General features: G+C 39.1%; 2 protein-coding genes across 2 annotated transcripts in view; one reads left to right on the forward strand and one right to left on the reverse strand.

Annotated features, from left to right (window-relative positions):
* erich3 (glutamate-rich 3) overlaps positions 1 to 23,585 on the forward strand; it is a gene marked incomplete at both ends in the record, with an annotated part of 239,266 nt that overhangs the window by 140,347 nt on the left and 75,334 nt on the right.
* Positions 6,220 to 17,391, reverse strand: st6galnac5b (ST6 (alpha-N-acetyl-neuraminyl-2,3-beta-galactosyl-1,3)-N-acetylgalactosaminide alpha-2,6-sialyltransferase 5b; the record flags this gene model as incomplete). Its single annotated transcript, XM_080032278.1, has 5 exons — positions 6,220 to 6,466; positions 7,233 to 7,340; positions 8,699 to 9,108; positions 16,459 to 16,677; positions 17,371 to 17,391. The coding sequence occupies 5 exons, from the start codon at positions 17,389 to 17,391 to the stop codon at positions 6,220 to 6,222; spliced, it is 1,005 nt and encodes a 334-aa protein (XP_079888404.1).

Genomic DNA, 23,585 nt, shown 5'->3' on the forward strand with positions numbered 1-23,585 from the left:
CCACCCCTAAACTATGATCACAAACTGAAACAGTTGCAGTGGGCTCAGGAATACATGAAGACTCATCTTCAAACAGACCTGAGACTGATTAGTGCAGTGCAACCCTGGATGGTCCAGATGGATGAAGTAGTGGATGGTTGGTGAATGGCCACAATGTCCCAACAAGGCTGTGACGTCAGACAGGAGGTGGCGGAGTCATGTTTTGGGCCGGAATCATGGGGAGAGAGCTGGTAGGCCCCTCGAGGGTCCCTGACGGTGTGAAAATGACCTCGGCAAAGTATGTAGAGTTTCTGACTGAAAAACAAAAAGAAGGACAGTGCCTTCCGTAGTAAAATCATCTTCATGCATGACAATGCACCATCTCATGCTGCAAAGAATACCTCTGTGTCATTGGCTGCTATGGGCATAAAAGGAGAGAAACTCATGGTGTGGACCCCATCTGCCCCTGACCTAAAACCTATTGAGAACCTTTGGAGCATCCTCAGGCAAAACATCTATGAGGTTGGGAGGCAGTTCACATCAAAACAGCAGCTATGGGAGGCTATTCTGGCATCCTGCAAAGATATTCAAGCAGAAACTCTCCAAGAACTCACAAGTTCAATGGATGCAAGAATTGTGAAGGTGATATCAAAGAAGGGGTCCTATGTTAACATGTACCTTGGCCTGTCAAGATGTTTTTTTTCAACAAATGACAATTTTTAGTTGTTCACAACCTATAAAATGTTTTTGAAACTCTGTTGTGCTTAATAATTTGGAACAGTGCATTTGGAGTTTTTTATTTTTGAAAAAAATACTTTTATTATTGGGAGGTTTGTTCAATAAAATTCGAAATTTATGGATGACTTGAAAATTATACTGACTGTGATTTGCATCGACTATTTAGGAAAATCTGTGAAAATCTCATTTGCATTATAATTTGGAACGCAGTGTACTGTATATACTGTCAGTGCCGGCGGTAGCCAGGGGCAAGGGTGAGCACAGCCCACCCAATCAAAATTGAAGATTTTTTATTTATTTATTTTTTCAGACACTACAAGTTACCCACCCGCTTATAGTGGTCACTGGTCAGCAGAGCCGGCCTGAGGCATAAGCGAAATAAGCGGTTGCTTAGGGTCCCGACTGCCAGGGGACATCATATCATGTAAATTATCATACAAAAAAAGGAATACAATGTTTTGGTAGATAGTTAATAGCTTAATAATTGAATCAGTTCATCTGGGAGGTAATCCGAGGTTAACTGGTCACGTCACGTTCACGTCCATGGCATGCACAGTGTGTATTGAGTTTATTTAAAATTATTTGAAAATGGGGCTGCCCTCAGTTGCCCATGCTGTGTATAGTCTATAGCCTATTTCAGCCTCATCTGTGGAAAAAAATATAACTGGACAACAGAGTTCTTCTGCTTCATTCCTCTCACTGCATTTAAATGAATTCATTATATTACAGAAAAATATGTCCCGTAAAAGAATAAGAGCACCAAGCCCATCCCACATCCAGAAGCTGTGGTATTCAGCCTTAAACTTTTAATTTGTAGCAGATAGAGGCTGAGAAAGAAAATCCCTGGGTAAGAAAGATAGATAGAGCTATGAATGGACCGAAGTAATACTTTTTATCAATTAAAAGACAACTGTTGGTATCTGCAGGAGACAAATGTGGGACGTTGTGTGTCGCTTGTGACTATACAATTCTTAAACCTCATTCAGTATCTTTCAGCACAAGCTCCGATATCCGATATCCGATTTGTAGGACTTGGACCATTTCCAAGTCTTACAATTGTATGGTCATACTGGAAACACATGATTTTAACAGGAATTTCCATTTTAACATTAAAGATGGAGTCAGCGATTTCTGGAGAATGCTTGTTGTCAAAATCACTTTTTGTCAAAATCAAAGAGTACATCTTCATGATCTGCTACCTGTCCGTAGGCTACTGTGTGTGCGCTTCAAAAAAATCCAGTGCTAATACACAGCCTATGCCCTGAAAATTGGCATGTGGCTAGCTACCGTGAGCCCCCTTTGTTAACATTCCCTTTGTTTCCAGTCCAGGTTACAGATCCTAGACTGTGTATTAACATCAGATTTTTTTTCAGCGCACACACACAGTATGGACAGGTAGTGGGAGAGATATTACTGAATGTGGTGTATGAGAGTTGATATTACTGAATGTGGTGTATGTGAATTGTACATGACATTGATTGTGTTGGTTGTGCTCAGTTTATCACAGTGCTGCCTTCTTGGCCAGGTCATTCTTGGCAAGAGATTATAATCTGAATGGATTTTAAATAAAGGACATTGATTGATTAAAAATATTCACTGATTTTGACAAAAAAGCGTTTGAACTGTGCAACTGGCACATTATTAAGAGGAAACAAAGCATTGAGCAGAAGGACTTGAACATTAAGCCTGCAGGACAGTCAGGTTGAGTGACCAATAAGAACATAATAGACCCTGTGTGAAAAACAAACATTGCTGATCCACCATTGGTGAGGAGCAACATTGGAACAACTCACACTGTTGCCGTGGACTTAAGACAGGGGAGGCACATTTCATTTCATACCTGTTGTTGAGGAATAAAAACCTTTCTGAGAGTGCAGCTAATAATGAAAACCTTAACAGCATGTTGTAAACAAAGCAACTTTCTGAGTAAAGCAAGAATGTGTGTTATTTTTTCTCTGTCTGTTGGATTGAAGATATAAATATCTAGAGCATCTTACGGTCTTCTACAATTTTCTGTAGCTTACAGATGTATAATAAACTATACCATACTGTATAATACGCTTTATAATAGATCATCTGAGATATAATAAGTGCAATTTACATATCTGGCAGATTAATACTCATGTTCAAGTATAGTTTTACAGTATGTTTGTATGTGCATTCACTCGCTTACCATAACTACAACTACACGCCCTGGATTTAAACTATAAATAAAAAAAGTAGCACTTCTAAAAAAAAATATATATAATTTTATAGCATTTTCCATGCAGACCACTACACGCTTAACCACTCCCCTGTGTACAAATAAATTGTTTTGAAAAATGTTTTGCCTCAAATTGTTTACAATATGTTCCTTTTTCTCATCGACCAATGCAGCAGCAGAAGAAATCCTGAACTTGGACCCAAAATTACATTTGGCATTACATTTGAATTTTTGTGGCAAAATCAAATCTGAATACCTCCCTTCAAAGCCAGACAAATATGGTTCATGATTTATTTAAATGATGAGGTATGAATTCATATGACAGCAATCACGGTTAAATTTAGTTCCCAGTCGTTCCAGAACACTTGAATCATGAATATACAAAAGACTTAAGGATACAGTATTCATTCGATTTTGGAAATGATCTCACCACTGCAGAGACGCATGAGGCCACCAGGTGTCAGTGCAGACTCATAACACACTGTCCTTTATTTAAAAGGAAAAAAGGTTCAGTTAAACCATTTATTTTCTTCGATTCCAGCAAATTAAAAGGTCTCGACTTTGTAAAAGTTTGGGATTACTCAGTGAAAGGTTTGTGAATCAAAAGTCCTATCTCTATCTCTAAAACATTTTGGCTCCATGGGATGATGGTACTTCTGCAGGCTTGCTGATAAAGCTCCACAATTACTTTTTTATCCTGTTATCACGAACAGTGCAGAATCTTTAGATCAGTTTTTTCGACTCTTTGCTTTTCAGCAGCAGGAATGTGCTTATGTGAGATATGTGTCACAATCAAAGTTGTTGCAGAAGAGGTGAAAATGTGATTTTATCCTGCTGCTTTATTTTCAGAAGTGTCACAGCCAAACACACAGGGATGTAGGAGTATTGAAGATACATGAGACTGGAACGTTGGTAATGGAAAATGAAAAATTAGGGGATTCGTTCAAATGTATTCTGAAGTGAGCTAAAATCATTTATTATGTTATGTTTATGATAATAATCAGCCCTAAAACTGTCCTTAAGCCAAAGTGTTTCCAATTGATTAGAGTTGCATTAATACTGCAGTGGTAGATCACATCTAATAATAACATACTTTGCTGTTCAGTACAAGGCCCACAACTCAGTATAATAGTGCGCTAAAGCTTGCCAGACATCAAAAATAATGTTTTTTAAAGAATACAGTGCTGTGCATGTTGTTATTCCTGTAATACCTGCCATCTGATCTTTTCTATCATATTGTAAAGTGCTGTATTTGTTGAATCTTGTTTTAAATGTCGCTAAAAGTGTTTCCTTCAGAATTGTCAAATATACTGTTATCCATCAATGCCACTCAAATTGGTGGACTGTTCTTTTAAGCTGTTCTGGTGTAAGCCTTTCAAGACAAAACTGAGTCAGTCATGTGTTTTACAAAATGTCAGAGAAACAAAGATGTAATAATTCATAATATCCACAACACTAAATGCCTGACATACCTTCTAGATTCAAGTTCCTCAGTATCATGGTTTGTCTCCTCCAGGTTTAGTTTCCAAGGTCAATGGAAATCAAGATGTTGCTTCGAGCATGTGTTAAAGACAGTGTTGGCAGGCTTATTTGCAGCAAGCTTGTCCTTTGAAGTCTTTTAAAATCCAACCTTTTCTACCTGAAGGACCAGTAATTGGTGTGCAGAGCACACAGCACAGATCTCAGGAGCAGCCGGTGCACTTAGCATGACACCAAAGCAGTGCGTGGGCTTTACTCAGAGCACCTGAGAGAGCATTACCACATTAGGATTCCACCTGAGTACAAGCGCTCACGGTGAAATCCGTAATGAACACATGAGCAGGCAATAGTTGCACAGTTTTTTTGCAGAACCCTCTGCAGGATGGCACATCTTGAGTTCTGCATTAAGCCCCTCTCACCCTGGAGATATGGTTGGATAGCGCGGTATAATCCCTTGCCAACAACCAGCTCCTCTCTCTGTTTGCTGGAGAGGCCGAGACAGAAGCCTGTGGGTCCAGGATTGAAGGGGTCTGCTCGGGACACTTTCATGTAATGATTTGAATCAGTATTACTGTAGCTGATGGCTGACCTGCTCTGTTGTAAAAGGGAGAGGTTTCCCTTGGGGGGCTTGTTTTGGCATTTGGCTTAAACAACAGAACAAATCATGGCCTGGAGTATCGGACACATGGGCATTCTGAGGGTCCATCTGTTACAGAGCAAGATAACCAAATATCTTATTAACATGCCCCTTTAATCTAATTTGAAGATGCACCACACACATTGCACATTTCAACACTGTTTAACTGTGTTGAGTTATCACATTTTTTGCCAAATTAAACCAACCAAAACATTTTATTTTCCTATGTGATTGTCTAAAAGCTATTTAAAGCTTTTTAAGCTTGTTACTGGACATCTGTTGCAGGATTGCTACATAGGCCTTCCTTTATTTTTTCTTATCACATTATTAAAGATGTGAAAGGAGTGTCAGCTCTGCTCGATGTCACCAGTGGCAATGTACAATATGCTGTCGTCGTGCACATCTTGAAATCATTGCTGCAAATTAATATTTTGAAAAGCAACAGTTGATCAATTGTTAGCTATTTTGATCATCAGTATAATATGTCTTTTCCTATGGCAAACATTCACTGTTTTCAGCTTCTTCAATGCGACAATTTCTTGCCTTTTTTTCGTATCATTGTAAACCCAATCTCTTTGTCAACAGCATTTTCACAATTTTCTGACATTCATTGGGAAAATTACTGATCAGTCAATCAAAAAAAAATCTGTATTGTGAATATTTGTTTGTTAAAAAGGGATATAGTATGTAAAAATAATGCAGTAATATAGGAGTGCAAAAACACTGCTTAATTTTTGCGTATGTTAAGTGTAAAACTCCTCTGCAGCTCATTAAAACTGCCACACACCCAGAAACAATGAGGACATGACCTCAGTGTCAATTAATCTACATTCAGTTTATGAAAATGAATCCATCATACTGCAGTTATTGCAGTGGTGCGCTATCTCACTGTCTGTCCCCTCTCTGACAGCTATTGAGAGTTATTAAATCTGCTCTTAAAAAATCATACATGAGCTAAACTCCACAGCTTTGATCCAAGCATGAAATTCATCCTGCTATAGTTACACTTACAAAACATTGTTGAGGCTTTGTGCTGCTATTATACAGTGATCCCATTCTGCCAAGCTTCTTAGGCAGTAGGTTAACAGCCACAATCAGACACAGAGAGAGAATCTGCACTCTGGAAACGGTCCACGGACATATTCTGGCACTTTCTGCCGATGCTCTCTATATGGTGTAAGATTCAGGATCCAGCTGGAATGGGAGTGTACGAGCTGTTTGTGCTGGTGGGGATTGCAGAAGGCCTCCAGTCCGGCTGGTAAAAGTGGATGTTGAATGTTCGAGCCCAGTTGGCAAACACAGTCTTCTCTGTGATGAAGCGGTGGTGGCTCCCTCGCCGGCTCCTCTCATGGGAGAGGTACATGGAGCACTCGTCGAGGCCCCCCGAGGGCTCATAGTAATGATAGGGCACAGAGGGATGGGAGGAGGATCTACACAGAAAGAGGAGAAGAGCAAAAGAAAGACAGAGGAGCAGAAGCATGAAAAGGCGTGAAAGTGAAAGTGTGAGGGAGGGATGAGGAAGCAGAGCGGGGGATAATTATGAGATGGAGGTGGAGGGGGAGACAGGCAAAGGAAGTCAGTCAGTGAAGCGAGTGGGGAAGAGAACGCACACAGGAAGAAAGAAAAACAGAAAGATGAGAAGAATTGGGGATGTGTTCCTTTACGTAACACCGTCTTATTCCTCAGCTGCAGGCACAGCCACACAACTGTCACTTCAACCTGGACTATTTTCTCAATCGATATCCAAATGTGTCCTATTTGTGTCCTTGGAGATTCATGTGAGTGTAACAGGCCGAAATATTCTTCTATCTTCAGTGGACCTGAATGTTACATATGCAATATTAAACTGCTGCGCGTGGTATTTTCATAAAATACCATAAAATTGGTTATTTCAATCAATTACAGTCACAGGGAGGATTTAAAAGCCAAATGAATGCTTTTTGCTCTGCATCTAAAAAAGCCAATCAGCTAACAAGTTTGCCATGTGAACTCAAAACCTTCTAATAAGTCAGAGTTCTCTTATCAGCTTGTTCCCCTGGCTCTCAAGTGGCCAAGTAATCACAGTTAGGTTTATGAACTTCAATAAATGAGCAAACATGACATCGCATAAATGTAGTATCTACCACTGTGCAAAGAGAACATTTCTAAGCACTTTAATTCTTGGATAAAAAAATTAAAAAAAGAATCAGATTATACCTGCAAAACTCAGGTGGCACCATGCCGTACACGTTGATCCTGTCACACAGCTCCAGGGCTATGGCCATGGTGAACCAGCCGGTACTCAGCCAGGAGTTAGAACTCTTCCTGGAAGAAGAGACAATTAAACCATTTTCAGTTAATCCATACACAAATAATGTACAAGGCAAAACAAAAACAAAATATTGGGACTCCAGGCACCTTCCAAGACACTTACTGATCAGATAAGACTAGATTAAAGCTGTGAGAAATGTCTAGATTTCACCTGCAAATGATCTTATCAGAGGTAACTACAGACTGAGGCAAAAGGACAGACTGAAGAGGGAACTTTCTTTTTTTTTTCATGTACACAACAATGAAGGAAATATCAATGAGGAAGACATTTATTCTGACACTGACTCTGCTTACATGAAGGCTGAAGTAATTGGATTTTCCGTTCAAAGGCAACGTGCTCTTATCTTCCCATGGGCTCACTGTTCATATGCAAATGGCTGTATGAAGAGCTGGGCTGGACTGTTTGATACAGTAAAAGGGTTAGGGTACAAGGAAAGATATTTGTCTGGTTTTTAAGGTGGTCTCTCAGTGAATCCAAATCCGGTTCTGTAGGCCCATAGACAAAAATTGCAATTTGAATTTACGATGTATTGTTAATGTATTGCTGTCTTTGCAATGTGTACGTTCGGTTTAAGTCTATGTATCCCAACCAGAAGAACCCTGATGATATGATTATATTTGGTAAGTCGTTTTCTTATCTGATACATAAATATAAAAACATATTTGTGATACAAAAGCTAGATTCTGTCAGAATAAAATATCACTCTTTTCCCACTAAAGCGAGAAAAGCTTGACAGCATGTGGGACTTCCTTGCATAAGGAATCCTGATGTTGCCAAGCAGATGAGGCAGAGTCTGATGAAACTCGACATTCAGCCACTCTCAATCACCACTGCTTAAAGTTCATATACTGCACAACATTTGTAGAAGTCCTGTAAGTGCAATTTATATGAGTCCGATCTGTCTTATCGTGGTCCCTAGTTTTTTTGAATTTGTCACTTGCGGTAAATCATTTGTCAGTTTTTTACTCCATGATGATTCATGCTTATTCGCTCTGCGGAAAGCACAACACTTCTGAACTCAAATGACACTTAAGTAAAATGTGTTTAAAACTGTTCCTTTTGTATCATACTACATAGCATCACTCCATAAAAAAATACTTTCCTATATCTATATCCCTAAATATGGTTTTAGTGGGACAACTGTGATTCTGGCATGAAACGAATCCCTTAAAATAATTTCAGACATAACAGACAATGCTTAATCCTAATCCTATTAATAATACTGCCAGTGTTTCAAGTTTCAATTTATTTTTTCACAAGCTACTCATAAGCTGAAATAGATTTCTTTTTTGTATGTGACTACTCCAAAACAAAATATCGAGAAGACAGGACTAATTCTGTGAACATTTACCTATCAATCCCGGTTTCCTGTTTGAAAACCTCATCAAACTTCAGCATTTTGATGTGGGAAATGATGTAGACTTTAAGTCGGGGCACAAGCTGTTTTAACAGTCTAAGGTTGTTGTAAACGTGGCCTTTCCCGTCCCGTCTCATGCAGCTGCTGGGTCCCCAGAAGATAAACACTGTGTCTTGGCTGGCGTTTAGCAGCTGCTGCCGGCCCTGCAGCACCCTCTGAAGGCTGGAGTGAGCTATGACGCGAAGGCTTGTGCGATGGCCAACATCCTGCTGGTATCCTATGCTGGGAGCGTCGTTCATACGGATTACACACTCAGAGCTGTCAATTTCTTCGCCTCTCTTGCTCCCAGTTAGCTGGCCAGAGCTGGTCACCAGTGCACAAGTCCTGCAGTGCATCTTCAGAGGCTGGAGAGGAGAAAGGTCAAAGGTCAGACATAATTGTAGTTTCATTCAGAGGATATTGAGGACAACTTGCAAAACAGTCATTTTAACCCAGAGTATTGTCTTATTAAACCATAATCAAACTTTCTTTTTAAACATTATGGTATATGATATATTCTGAGAGTACATGGCTAACATGTTCCTAGTAACAAGGCTAAAAGACTATCTGATGTTTATCAGGTATAACGTTTGCCATGTTTACATGCTCATTGCATGTTATGCATGCTAGCATTTGATATGTTGCATTAAACACAAAGAACACCTAGGACTTGAGGAAGTATTGTTTGTTTTGTAGATATTTTGTCATTAACCAAAGTACTGGACAAATTTGAATTTTGACCTGCTAATTCTACTTAAAGTTAATGTATCACTAACTATAATATACATCTATTGATGTATATTATACTGTATGTCCTTATGGAACTTTATGGGAGTCCATAAAATAGTTGCTATTTCAGTCAAAACCCCAACTGACGATACGGATACTGACAAACTGATGATAGCAGGACAAGAGGAAAAGTCAAAGGATCATCAAAGCCTGAAAGGCTGACATTGCCATTCGCTTGAATAATGCTGCTAGCGTGGTTAAAAAGTTGCAAAAAGATAAAGACAAAGGGATGAATATACATGGTCAAGCCTAACTGGCAGGAATCCAACCCTAAAATCAGTATGTAGCCCGTAGGCTACAACAGAACCCAACACGCCTGACAAGGACAATTTCTTGAGAATGTAGCCAGAATGAAAAAAATTATTTCCAGGCTTTTTGCATATCTAATCACAGATTAATATAGTTCTTCACAGAACGACACACACACACACACACACACACACACACACACACACACACACACACACACACACACACACACACACACACACACACACACACACACGATTACTGAATATAATATAGGACCTAAGTAAATTGTAGCTGGCACAGAATTGGACAGCTAGACTGGTAATGGGCTGCTCTGTCAGGTAATGCTATTATTTAAATGCACTGCAGAATATCATGGCTGCCAGCCGAGCAGAAGCTATCCTGTGCAGGGCTTTGATTTCGTAGGGGTTTCGAGAACATAAGCTTGCAGATTTATTCAGTCAAATACAGCCTCTTCAATGAATGCATGTGCAGCAGTGGTCAGCATATGCTTTTCTAAAGGTGATATCTATTGCAAGGCGTCTATTTTGCACAGCATTATAATAGCTTTGTATTCATGTTTATGTGTCCAAATAGGTTTTCAAAGTTGGAAAAGGCGAGCTCTGATTGAATGATCCCACAGCAAGAAAACCAAGAGACTCTTCACATGAATTATTCCCATCTATAATAAGGAGCTACATTGGCATTCTGAACTGTGCTCTGAGCTTCACACCCGGGTCCTGAGGTGGGAATGTCTGTGTGTGTGCGTGTGTACGCGTGTGTATGTGTGTGTGTGTGTGTGTGTGTGTGTGTGTGTGTGTGTGTGTGTGCGCGCGCATGTGTGCGTGTGTGTGTGTGTGTATGTGTGTATGTGTGTGTGTGTGTGTGTGTGTGTGTGTGTGTGTGTGTGTGTGTGCATGTGTGTGAGTGTGCATACATACAGTACAGTTGACATTACCAGTGCCAGAGGCACTGCTTCCATTGCTGTATTTATAATACTCTCCCCACTATCTCTGTGTGACCCCACACTGAATGATTGCCTGGTGATTGAGGTGGGAATGTCTGTCTGTCTGTCTGTCTGTCTGTCTGTCTGTCTGTCTGTGTGTGTGTGTGTGTGTGTGTGTGTGTGTGTGTGTGTGTGTGTGTGTGTGTGTGTGTGTGTGTGTGTGTGTGACTCTTTGTGCAGAGTTCGATGTGGCTGCTGATTTGTAATACAATCACGTTTCTCTGCCGAGTGTCTGCAACTGTCTAATAAGTTTGGTGATCCAAAACCAGTTGTAATCCCTTTCTATACAAAAACACGCACACACACTCAGAAACACACAGACACAACACAAATCGACACACACACACACACACACACACACGTGCGCGCGCGCACGCACACACACACACACACACACACACACACACACACACACACACACACACACACACACACACACACACAAACACACACACACACACACACAATCTTTATGGTATTTCGATTCCCTAACACAGACTGCCCAAAACAAACACTTTCCTGCAAGCGTGTTTGCACTCCCTGTACCCAGACCCCCTTCTTTAATAAAAGGGCAGGAGCGAATTAAACGCTACACTGCACACACATTTAGTCCCTGCCTTAGCAGAAAAATCCCAGTCCTTTTCGGCTGTTTCTTTTCTTGTTCTACATACAACAGGTACATAGAATTCTTGTCTCGACACCGTCCAAATAATTACTTCCAAGCAGCTTTTAATCGTCTCTAAAGTCAGCGAATGTGTTAAACTAGTCAAAGTTAATTGAAGGTTTGCAGTTTAAAGTGCTCTTGACAGTGACGCTAAAGCTCCAGTGCCAGCTCCCCTTGAGCCCCTGACAGCTTGATGATTCTGGGAAATAGCTACTTGTGCTCCATGTCCAACCTTGAGACGGGCTTTCAGAATCAAATGACATGCAGCTAAGGATGCGAGCCAAGGACAATTGAATGAATGAATGAGTGAAAGTCATGAAATGCATATTACATGTAGACTTTTACTTAAAATCAACCATGAATTTAAGCAGTAGTCCTTTTAATTTGTGAGGCATCAAGCACATGGACTGGCTGAAAAAAGTAATGGAATGTAAAATGACCTAATAATATTTGTAAATGTAGAACCAAACTCTGCAACTTCATTCAAGTGTAGCTTTTCTGCTGGAAATTTAAAAAACTGGGTATGGAAAGTTGAAGATTCAAAATTGGATTCTAGAGTAGCACAGACTCCTCTTTGAAGCTGACACCATTGTTTCTTACAGTATATTAATCATTGCCGCTGGGCAACTTTTCCTTATGCTCCCAACTGGAATGATTGGAATTTTGTCCTTTTTACCAATTAGGATACTTGTTCTCTTATTATAGGGGATTTCAATTGTACATTTAAACCTGAACTGGATTGCTCATCAACCACATCTTTTCATATAAAATCACAATAGTCTCTGCCCTGAAAAATGTAACTGCACAGGCTCAAGTGATCCCTGGAGATTTGAATATCTTATTTTTTTTACCTGCTAGGCCTTTATTCTCTCTCTTTCACACTGTTTCCTATGCTTTTTTACATTTGCATGTATAGTGTTTTAACGGTTGTGCTTCAGAAGGCAGATTTATTGTGTTCTGTATTCTATAGTCTATCATTTTTCAATGCATGCTTGTGTACGTCGGGACAATTTGTTTGTATATAACTTTGAACTTTCAAAAGAAAACTCTTCTCGTTCAGAGCAGTATAGCATAAGAAGGACAAAAGAGTTTGGCTCTGGTCCCATTGGTAGTGAGTTGCCGCCCACACGCTGACTCTAGACTCATCAGTAGGATTCTGTTTATACACTTCCAGGGGGAGCGCAGGATCGTAATTGCTGTCAGAGCAAACCCCATCCGTCAGCCTCTAATATTGCACCAGAGACTCCAATGTGCTTACGATCGCCCAGCCTCTGCCTTAAGTCCCTTACAGTTTAACAACGGTAGACAACGGTACAAGGCTTCAGGGGGAAAAAAAGTCATGGCAAAGCTGAACTATTAAGAGGTGAGATAGGAGTCGTTAGTGAAGACTATACAAATGCCCTTTTGTCATTGTTATCCATTCATTCAAAAGTTATGAAAAGGTAGTATTTATCTTTCACAGGTCGATGTCAATGACAACGGTGTTGTCTATGGCTCAGAGAAAAAAAAGCTCCATTAGGCTTGGGCTATACACAGACAATTGGTTTTAGGAGGATCCATTTTCTTCTCTCTATTTATGGGATATGTTGACAAAAATAATAGATCCCCAACCCTGTTCCTTAAACATCCTCTGATAGTTGTTGGGGTGGAAGAAATGTGCTCACAGGGGCACACATGATTTAGTTTTCATCATTATCGTAACAGCAACTGTTTACTTTCCAAAGTGCACAGAAATGGGCTGATAGCTCGACTGAGTGCAAAGGTGGATAATGCGGAACCTGTTGTGCGTAGTGAGGGTTTAATGATCTGCCTTTTGATTGCTGGGCCTGAGACAAATAAATAACACCTAAAATCATCCCAAAAGTTGACTTCTCACATAGACACACACTTAAGTCACAATCTTGCACGTGCTATGGTCTCAATGGGGATAAATGCAGGATAATGAAGGTGCCTGTTTTCTTCTTCTCTTACTTTCTTTTTATCCAGTCAACCTCATAAAAGAGAGAGGGGGCTGTCTGCATCTCAGGAGTTTTGGCCTAGTTAGCAGCACATTCGATGGGATCATGTGGGCCAACGAGATAACAAGACCACATGTAAATACCATGTGTAAACGGGGCTTAATGGCCTTCAAATCTGGCCATGTGATGTCACTCAGAGGATGACAATGTATAATACAATCTGTTTTTGCTATGGGTGAACCCACTCTTTTAGTGGATTTAGAATTTGCATATCCTGGGAACCCATCCATTAAAGGAGAAGTAAGTGATAATGTTTTGTTAATATACGTGTTAAATCTCTCTATATTAATACAGCAATCACTTAAACAGTATGCACAGTTCATAACAGAGGTCCCCCAGTCATTCAGCTTTGTAGTAATTGCCAGTTAAAATTTTGCGTATCCCGCTCGTTTTATCCAATCAGGAGACAGAGCGCTATAAAGAGGCGGCTCTATGTGCCTGTGAACGATGACTCGATGCTCTCCATCGCAGCACTATCTGACGAAGACGACTGCACGTTCATGTGGTGGTGACGTTGGGACGAGGGAGGGGACTGCTAACTGCAGTCACTGACAGGAATTAAGCTAAAGAGAGGATATCCCTTACCTCTCCTTTAAGTGACATTGACATACTGTATATCATAGCTTAGATTGTGCTTTAGAAAAGGGTCAGTGTAAGACTTTTTTTTAAATACTTTTTGCAAACTGACTTTTTAATGGAACCATTTTCTCCTCTGCTGGCTGCATTTAACACTGTCAAAGCACAGAAAAGGGTATCATAATAATAAGGCCCATAATAATGAGGTACAACCTGAAGTGAAATGGACACATACACACACATCCACATTCATGTTCTCACACAGGCTTTTCTATCAGAGCATATAAATGCCAATGTAGATTAATTCAGCTGACAGTTCTTCATAGGTCAACATCTCTTTAACTGGAATTGGCAAAACATCAAAGACAGGGAGAAGATTAGGAGCAAGGCAGAAGATTGGAGCACGGCTGTCTGTTTAGGTGTTCAAACTCCAATGTACGTGAGGACAAGGTGTGCGTTTGAAAGAGTCTATCGAACTGTGCTGCTATAATTACGGTAGCTTGACCAAGAGAAATACATGCATTATAGATGAGGACTCATCACACTAAAGCCTGACAGCATAGCAGAAGGTGGACAGAATTAAACATAATCAACACTGAGACTCCTGGCCAGCTTTCCTAAAATAGCCCTAGTGAATGAGCACTATATTGAAGTCCGATCTCGTGATAGACATGTGGATATCAACAACTCCAAATGTCTGGCCTTTAAAGCTTTAAATTCAAATGAACCAGTGTGGTGTTTGTGATAAATGTGTGATTGCAACCTCTTGGGCGAGGGGCAACCATAGATCACCACCGACTTTGTGAAATCACAGCCCGTGAAACAAGATATGCACCTAGGTTAATACGGGCCAAAAACAGTGTCTAGAGGGCACATTAAATCGCGCTCTCTTCACATTTTTAAGCTTCCCTGGCTCCGATGAGGACATACAACTTTAAGTCTGTGTTTTAGCTATTTGCATGGGTTTTTTCTGCCTGTGTGTGCCAGTGCTGTGTGAATGTGAGGAGTGCAGACTGTGTGTGTGTGTGTGTGTGTGTGTGTGTGTGTGTGTGTGTGTGTGTGTGTGTGTGTGTGTGTGTGTGTGTGTGTGTGTGCGTGTCAAAGCCAATATTCCCCAGCAGCATTAGATGATGTTTTCACCTCGGTGCATTCGGGATGATCCATCCATCTGTTAAACTGTGCCTGGTCAGAATGACAGGCCTCCACATTACAATAATGCTGACTGTGCCAACACTAATATAGCCGAAAAATTATAGCGGTGCTGTCCTGAGAAGACGTTACACTAGAAATCCATCCCTGTTTTAAGAGCTTTTGTGGCTAAATATTTCATGGTGAACACATTAATTATGAATCAAGGAGAGGCAGTAAACTACAGACAGAAGTTAGAGAGGGTTTAACGACAGCAGGTTGAGCTCTGGAGCTTTGTGTTCAAGAGATTAATTGATAACTTTACAGCCTTACATACATTTGCTAAACAATTTCAGTTAGCACAGTAACAACACTTCACTGTCATTGCTAAAATAATAGCGCAGTGCCTGAAAAACCCCAAAACGTATTCATTGTTTTGCCCAAACTGACGAACATTCACATGGGATTCAGAAGTTAAAATGGCAAAGGGCATAATGTTGCACACACGTCAAATGCACTGAAGAGGATTTTTCAGTTCTGCCTGAAACCAGGGCTGCAGGCGCAGCTTTCGAAAGCCATTTTCAGTGCATGCCTGAACTATGCATTTATATGCTACTCTCTCTGCTTCACTTGGATGACAGCGGAATACAAATCAGGAGCAATTTCAGTGTCACATATGTCCAAAAGTGCCACAGCAATCAATCTTCTTTTTCCACGGACTGGGTGCCTTGTCCCAAATATGTTGCACAGAAATATGTCCTGATGCATTCAGTGAATTCCGGGGACACGTTCAATCGTAGCCACTGTGTGTAAATGCAGTGACTGAATTGGTGCATCGTGCAAAATCTATCTATCGCACATCCCAAACATTGTAAAAATGGTCTCCACTGTTCACTTGGACTGATTCCAAAGTACTGCTGTCCTCGTCACTCCCATTTCGACTGTTGGCCTCCATGTGTTTCTTCCAAAAACCTGCCAGTTTTGCTATTCCCACTCACTGCCTTCATTCAGGCACCTAACGCACCGACAACAAACCAATCCCCCAACCCTCAACCCCGCCATTGATTGTTGGATCTCACTATCAAGTATTAGGTTTGACCTGTGTCTCTTTGATGGTGGATGACTTGTTTTTGTTTTGTGTCAGGCCAGCCTGCACCACTTTCCAGCATTTTTATTTCTTTGGAAGGTAAAGATTTTGGATCTTACTGGCATCAAAAAAGAAAATGTCTATATGAAATCATAAAGGGACAGATCGGCTCCCAGTGCAAGGTAGGTGCATGTTTACCTTACGATCCATGACAGCGGTGTACCCCTCAAGTGTTGATGCTGGGAGTGTATGTGATGATCTCTCAGGCTTTTTAGTGGACTGAACCGGTCCATCTAAGCGGTGGAGCACCGACGACACAGACAGTGAGGAAGACGATCTGTCGCCGGAGCTGCTGTTGTACGCCAACATTAGACTGGTAACCATGGCGACCAGGATGATGCCACAAATCCCTTGGCACTGGAGTGACACATGAAAGACATGAGTTCAAAAAACAGAGCATCATCAGGCACATCAGGGAGTCAGAGCTCCGGCTTTTAGAATAATAAACTTCAGGACAGACAGGTGCTGCATTTTCGGGTCACGAATTCAATGCACATGAAATGTCAGCTTTCAAGGCAAAGGCAACATCATATCAACAACAGCTGCTCTTCGCTCATGCCAGGCTACAAAGGAAATGTCAGCTGTGCCTCCTACTGTAATGCTCTCATCAGGGCAACATGTTGCAAGAAGCAGTGCAAAACATAGCATCAGGCTGCAGTATTCAAACATGTTTCATGATAACTCTCCCACACCTGCATAAAGTACATCAATCTTTTGACTATCCTATAGGAATCTGACAGATTTAAGCTCCTGTAATAAAATAATAATAATAATAATAATAATAATAATAATAATAATAATAATAATAATAATAATAATAATAATAATAATAATAATAATAATAATAATAATAATAATAATAATAATAATAATAATAATAATAATAGCCTAATAACTGCAAATGACAATACAAAGTGCAGATAGGTCACAGTTGACTATACAATGTCACAGCCCATCCTGAAATTGAATTCAGAGGTGCAAATAACACTAAAAGCTCCTCACAGAGAAACAACGCACGGATGTTTCCTGCATCTCTCATTTCATAATTACCACTCTTATCTTCATCTTCATTTCCCCACGTTTCCAACCGCACATCGATCCGTCATCCTATTGGGACCACAGCTCTCTCTCTCTCTCTCTCTCTCTCTCTCTCTCTCTCTCTCTCTCTCTCTCTCTCTCTCTCTCTCTCTCTCTCTCTCTCTCTCTCTCACTGTGAGCATCGGGACCCTTCAGCATGCAACACTTGAGCGGTGGCGAAAGAATACCGACGCTCCACTACTCTTTTTTTTCCATGCTCTCTGCTACAGGGACGCCCTCCCTCAACAGCGCGATCCGCATGGTCCTAAACAACCATGTTTCCCAACATACCTCAGTGTCAGGGTTCACTGGGGGTTCATGAGACTTGTGAATTCCTCACACAACACATCATGTCACATCACACTTACATGTGAGTGTATCAGTACCTCTGTGTCTCATCCTATCAGCTTGCTTGAATATTCCTTTGCTATTTCTTCTTAGAACACTTACCATTACAGTCGACACAATGTGTGAAATAGCTCATTTTCTCACACTATCAAATGCATTTTTCCCAGTGATGCATTCAGTCCTGCTGATCAAAATTGGTTTCTCAAGAAACAACTTGCGTTCTCAGATGTGTCCAATCAATTAGCTCATTATGTAAATCCTCATTTTCAAAATCTTAGTTTAGCCAGGCATAATGACCATTTTTGACCAATGAAAATTGTTCAAGTTTTGTGTGTTTCACTTTCACAAGGTCATCCTCCTATTTGAATGCATCATAACCCATGTTGTTGTCTGGGGCGTGGTTGCTTTTTTTAATGGAGTATCTCCCACACTACTCCCCATTTTCAATCCAATTGAGGATATCTATTTTTCACAGAGGTGGCAGTTGTGTAAACATCATCATTATGGCCATATTACTCTTCTGGGAGTAATGGACGCTGCCTATGGTTCAGAACAGCTACAGTATCAGATGTGAGGTGTAGATGAAATGCTGGAAAGATGGAGTGATTCTTACGTTTTGTCATTTCTACAATAGTTCCTAAAATATATCAATTGATTCTATTCTGACATTTTCTTTTGCTGATTATATTATTCTTATTCTTATAACTCTTTTTGACACCAGCTCTTGGATCTGAATTATCCAATGATTTTTTTTAAATTTATTTATTGGGTTTTTCATTTTTTTAAACAACAAACACACATAAAGAACAGGGGCCTATTGCATAAAACTAAGATAAGGGATTAACCTAGGATATTTCGGTTATCCTGGCTTGCGTCAGCCATGATCCGGTTGCATAAAAGCGGAGGGACATACGTTACCATGGAGATTTATCCTTTACGTTTAGCCTGGTCGGGACCAGGCTAAACGTAAAGGATACACTTATTCTGTTGCCTGACTGGCTCAGTCAGCTGTCACTCCCATCTGAAATCAAGGTGTTTAACAGTTATTCCATGATCTTCTGTGTACTGCTTTATTTTCATTAGTCTGTTTTAAAGTACCACATAAAAGACTGCATTGTCATTTAGTTAAATAGTTCTTCTTTTTAATTTATTTAACCTGAACCATTTATAATTAACTTAATTATAATTAGATTAAGATGAAATTACATCAATTATAATAATTTATGTGATAGTCTGTTCATATTGCAGGCTATATTTATACAATTGATTATCGATGGCAGATGACTTTGCAAATGTGGGTCAAATAAATCCACTTTGTAGGCTACTTAAAACCATATACAGGTGCATCTAAAACAAAATTGAATATCAATTAAAAGTTCTGTTTTTCTGTAATTTAATTCAAAAAGTGAAACTTAAATATATTCTGGATTCATTACACATGAAGTGAATTTTATCTAGAATAAACATATTTTCCAGAAGGTCGACATTTGAGTATTATAAATCCTTTTTCTGATTGGTTTTATGTAATATTTTAATATTTCGAGATACTGGATTTTTTATTCCATGATCAATCAATCATCCAAAAAAAGAAGGCCTGACATATTTCAGTTTGAGTAATGAATCTAGGAAAGTTTCACTTTTTGAATTGACTTTCCATGATATTCTATTTTTTAGATGCACCTGCAGACTGCTCACTGTAAACTATTTTATCATAAAACAATGCAGGGGCATCAACATCATTTGGCAGAGAATACAGTTCCTCTAAGAAATGAACTGCCCCCTCACTTAAGGTTTAAATTAGCAAGGCATTGTGGGAAAATGGGCCGTCTTTTACATTTTTACATCAGTAAATCTGTGTTCGATCTCTGGGTCTACTTCTGAAAGCTGTGGGCTGGCACTTAACAGACTTACTTACACCTGGCTTGACAAAGCAGCCCCTCTTCATCCTGGATTGGTGTTTATGCAACTGACTAATCCAAAGTGCCCAGGCTAGACTTTGTTAAGGCTGGCTTTATCAATCATCCTGGATATCTTAATTCCACTTTTATGCAATAGGCCCCAGGTGTCTCCGGGTATGATCAAAATCCGTCATACAAAACATAATAGGATACAGATATGTACAAATACACATGAAATAAATAAATAAATAAATAAATAAATAAATAAATAAATAAATAAATAAATAAATAAATAATAATAATAATAATAATAATAATAATAATAATAATAATAATAATACTAATAATAATAATAATAATAATAATAATAATAATAATAATAATAATAATAATAATAATAAATAAATAAAAAATAAAGTAGCGACTAAATAAAGTTAGGGGGGAGGGGGGATTTAGTTCTGGGCCAGGGTTGGTAATGAATTAAAATAAGCTATAAAAGAATCCCATTTTTTGCCAAATTTATTAGTGCTGCCTTTCACTGTTAATTTAATTTTCTCTAATTTTAAAAAGAACATTACGTCTTTGAGCCAGATTGGAATAGAAGGGGGGGTTAGGGGATTTCCACATAAGTAAAATACGGCGTCTTGCCAGAAGGGAAGTGAAGGCTAATATTTCTGATTGTAAGGCTGTAATATGGGGTTGTTTAGAGGGGGTTCCGAATATTGCAATGAGGGGGTCTGTTTTTATTTGGGTTCCTAGAACTTTTGTCATGATTATAAAAAAGTCATTCCAGAATCTCTGTAGTCTAGGACAAAAAAAAATATATGACTCGAGTTACATGAGGAGGCATGGCATCGGTCACATTGGTCCACAACATTTGGGTAAATTTCAGATAGTTTTGCTTTGGTGAAATGGACTCTATGTAACACTTTAAACTGTATAAGCTGCAGCCTGGCACAAGGAGAGGATGAACGTATACTATGCACAGCCTTATCCCACCATTGATCTGTCAGATTTAACCCAAGTTCACTCTCCCAAGCACTTTTGCTTTTGACAGCCGAATTGTTTTCCAGAGCCGAGAGTTTGTTATAAATCTGAGAAATTAGTGATTTCTGTTGGGGTTTTAAGATCAGAATTATGCAATGATTAACAGAAAAGTGATTCACTAGTTGAGAATATTTTCTTTTTAAGTGTCAACTTGAGTTGACTGTTTTGAGTGTTTGTCAGCCTTTTGTTGGTCAAATATCATTGTGCCACAAGGTAACAACAAATATAAGAGCTGCACTTGACATTTTAAAATAATAGTGTTTTATAAAATGTGCTTAAGATATTTTTAAATAGACTGAGCCAATGACCAGCATTAGTTTGATCAGAATTGAGAAGCAGAACATCACATTACATTACATTTACAGGTAAATACAGCTTGTGCTCATCAGCGTATAATTGGAGATTTATTGCATAACAGCAAATAATTTGGCCTAAAGGTGAACACAGAAAAGCAGTGGGCCAAGAACAGAGCCCTGAGGCACTCCATATTTCACTTCTGAAAATATTGGTAATATTATTATGGGCGACCCACTGTTATTCCAGATAAGGCAACACAAATGGATTTATACAGCGCAATTCAGACACAATGCAATTCAAAGTGCTTTAAGGGGGCATACAAATACATTAAGAATTAAGATATAAGAAAATATTCAGATTGCATTTTAGTTAAGTAGGACTTTAACCATATAGGAACCAGACTAGAGACGCTGAATAGATTTTCCAGGGGATCGAGAATAATAATGAGCAATGAGGTGGAATTTGAATCAATCACAAGACATTTACCACTTTGGTAGGTGTGGTTTCCATGGAATGACAGGTCCCGAAAGCAGATTGAAAAGGTTCAAAAAGATGAAGATTAGTATTAGACCATTGCAGCTGCAGATACAACCCATTCTAATATTTTTTAATTAGATTGGAGGTTAGAGACTGAATAATAATGATTAAGAGAGCCTGGATCAAGGTTTGGTTTGATTCTTCAGTAGAGGTTTAACTACAGCATATTGAAGGTAGTGGGGACAATGCAAGTTGTGAGTGATAAACTAACTCACGACAGTAATAGTGTTTGACATAATACCAATTATACAATCATGCTTGGTTCTGTAAATCACCATTGTTTTTGACATTCAAGTAGATTTTGGGACATCTCATTTAAGGAACAGAAATTATTATACTCATTAGTCACGGCAACTTGAGCAGCTAAAGTTCCCCATGAGGGACAGATTTGCTAGAGGCTGTAATCTAGTCAAGAGGAACTGGGAAATGGTGAGTCTTTTTATAGATGCCCTCTGAGATGGCATCATTTTCTAATGTGTTGCTCTGCTCATTACTTCAGCAAGTCTCATCCCACAAACTGAAATATATCTGATACGTTTTTATAAGTCCTTGTATGCCGGAAACAATACAAAATATCATGGTCAGACCAGATGCTTTAAAAGAAGAACCAAGGCAGCCTACTTAAAAGTTACAGTTAGAACAGCATGTCCTACCTTTTAAATATTTTTTTGGCCCGGATTTACAATATTTAAGTTTGAATAATTGACTCTCTAGACCAGGGGTGTCCAAACTACGGCCCGCGGGCCAACTGCGGCCCGCGGCCCGCTTTTTATTGGCCCGCGGACGATTTTAAAAATATAATGTAATATGGCCCTTTGGAAAAAAAAAAAAAAAAAATTTTTTTTTTTTTTTTTTTTTTTGCATTGCAGAAATGTGTCCCATAAAAGAAAAAGAGCACTAAGCCCATCCCAGAGGACCCTGCATAATATTTTATTTTAAATTAATATTATTATGGAAAATCTATGTGTCCTTCTCCAATAGCTTCTAATTCATCTGACACATTGTCTCCATTTTTTTCATACAAAATTCTTCAGATTTAGCCTCTTAATTTTCCTCTCAAAGTGCACCAGATTCATGCATTTCACTTTAAAAACTTTAAAAAATCTCCCGGGGGGGCATACCCCCGGACCCCCCTAGGAGAGTCGGGATCTCAGCTGGCTACTATTTTCACCCAGCTGGACATTGGACAAAAAAGCAGAAAACACTGGGTGTATCAATGGCATTTAACAAGAGGGGGAATGTATCTGTTTAATGTGCAAGGAAAGTGTTGCCGTGAAGAAGGATTACAATTTACGAAGACACTATGAAACTAAACATCAGAGCAGCTACATGTCCTGATAAACGTGTTATTTTTGCAAAGTGGCCCGGCCCTTCGTAGATTTTTCTGTATGTGGCCCTCAGTGAAAAAAGTTTGGACACCCCTGCTCTAGACTAATTAGCTTTCTATCTGAGAGTTGTATACAGCGATATAGAATATTATTTGATACAACAAAACACAACATGCAATATTTAATATAATGGAATATTAAACAATATGATGATATGATATGATAATATGAAGCTAGCCAAACTAAAAGGAAATGTCTATGCTGAAAATATAATATATTATACTAGCATGGCAGTTATTCGGTTTCTACGTGCACAATGTTTTGCTCACCTTTGGTGTTTTTTAGCCTTTGTAACATTTAAACCTGTGATTTACTGAGCTAAGATACTAAATACATCCCCTCTATATAGAACCGTTTATAGAGCTAGGTCATTTGTTGTTTTGACAGCAATCAATACAATTTTAAATTCACTCCTTTATATAAATGACCACAAGTGTGGGGTAGATTTGAAATAACAGTCATATGGTTAGCTCTTGTGACAGTAAAAGCCAGCTTGAAGAATACAACTGTCGAATACTTGGTAAACAATTTACCAAAAGTGTCTAATATCCAATTACTCACTGCACTCTGTTTCGATCATATCAGTTTATGAATCGTTATTTAAAACTAATTGTAAGAAAATTATTTCCAGATACAGATATACAGATATATAATGAATTTGATATTCACACTT

Source organism: Ammodytes marinus (assembly GCF_949987685.1).
Source record: "Ammodytes marinus genome assembly, chromosome: 8".
NCBI classification, from domain to species: Eukaryota; Metazoa; Chordata; class Actinopteri; order Uranoscopiformes; family Ammodytidae; genus Ammodytes; species Ammodytes marinus.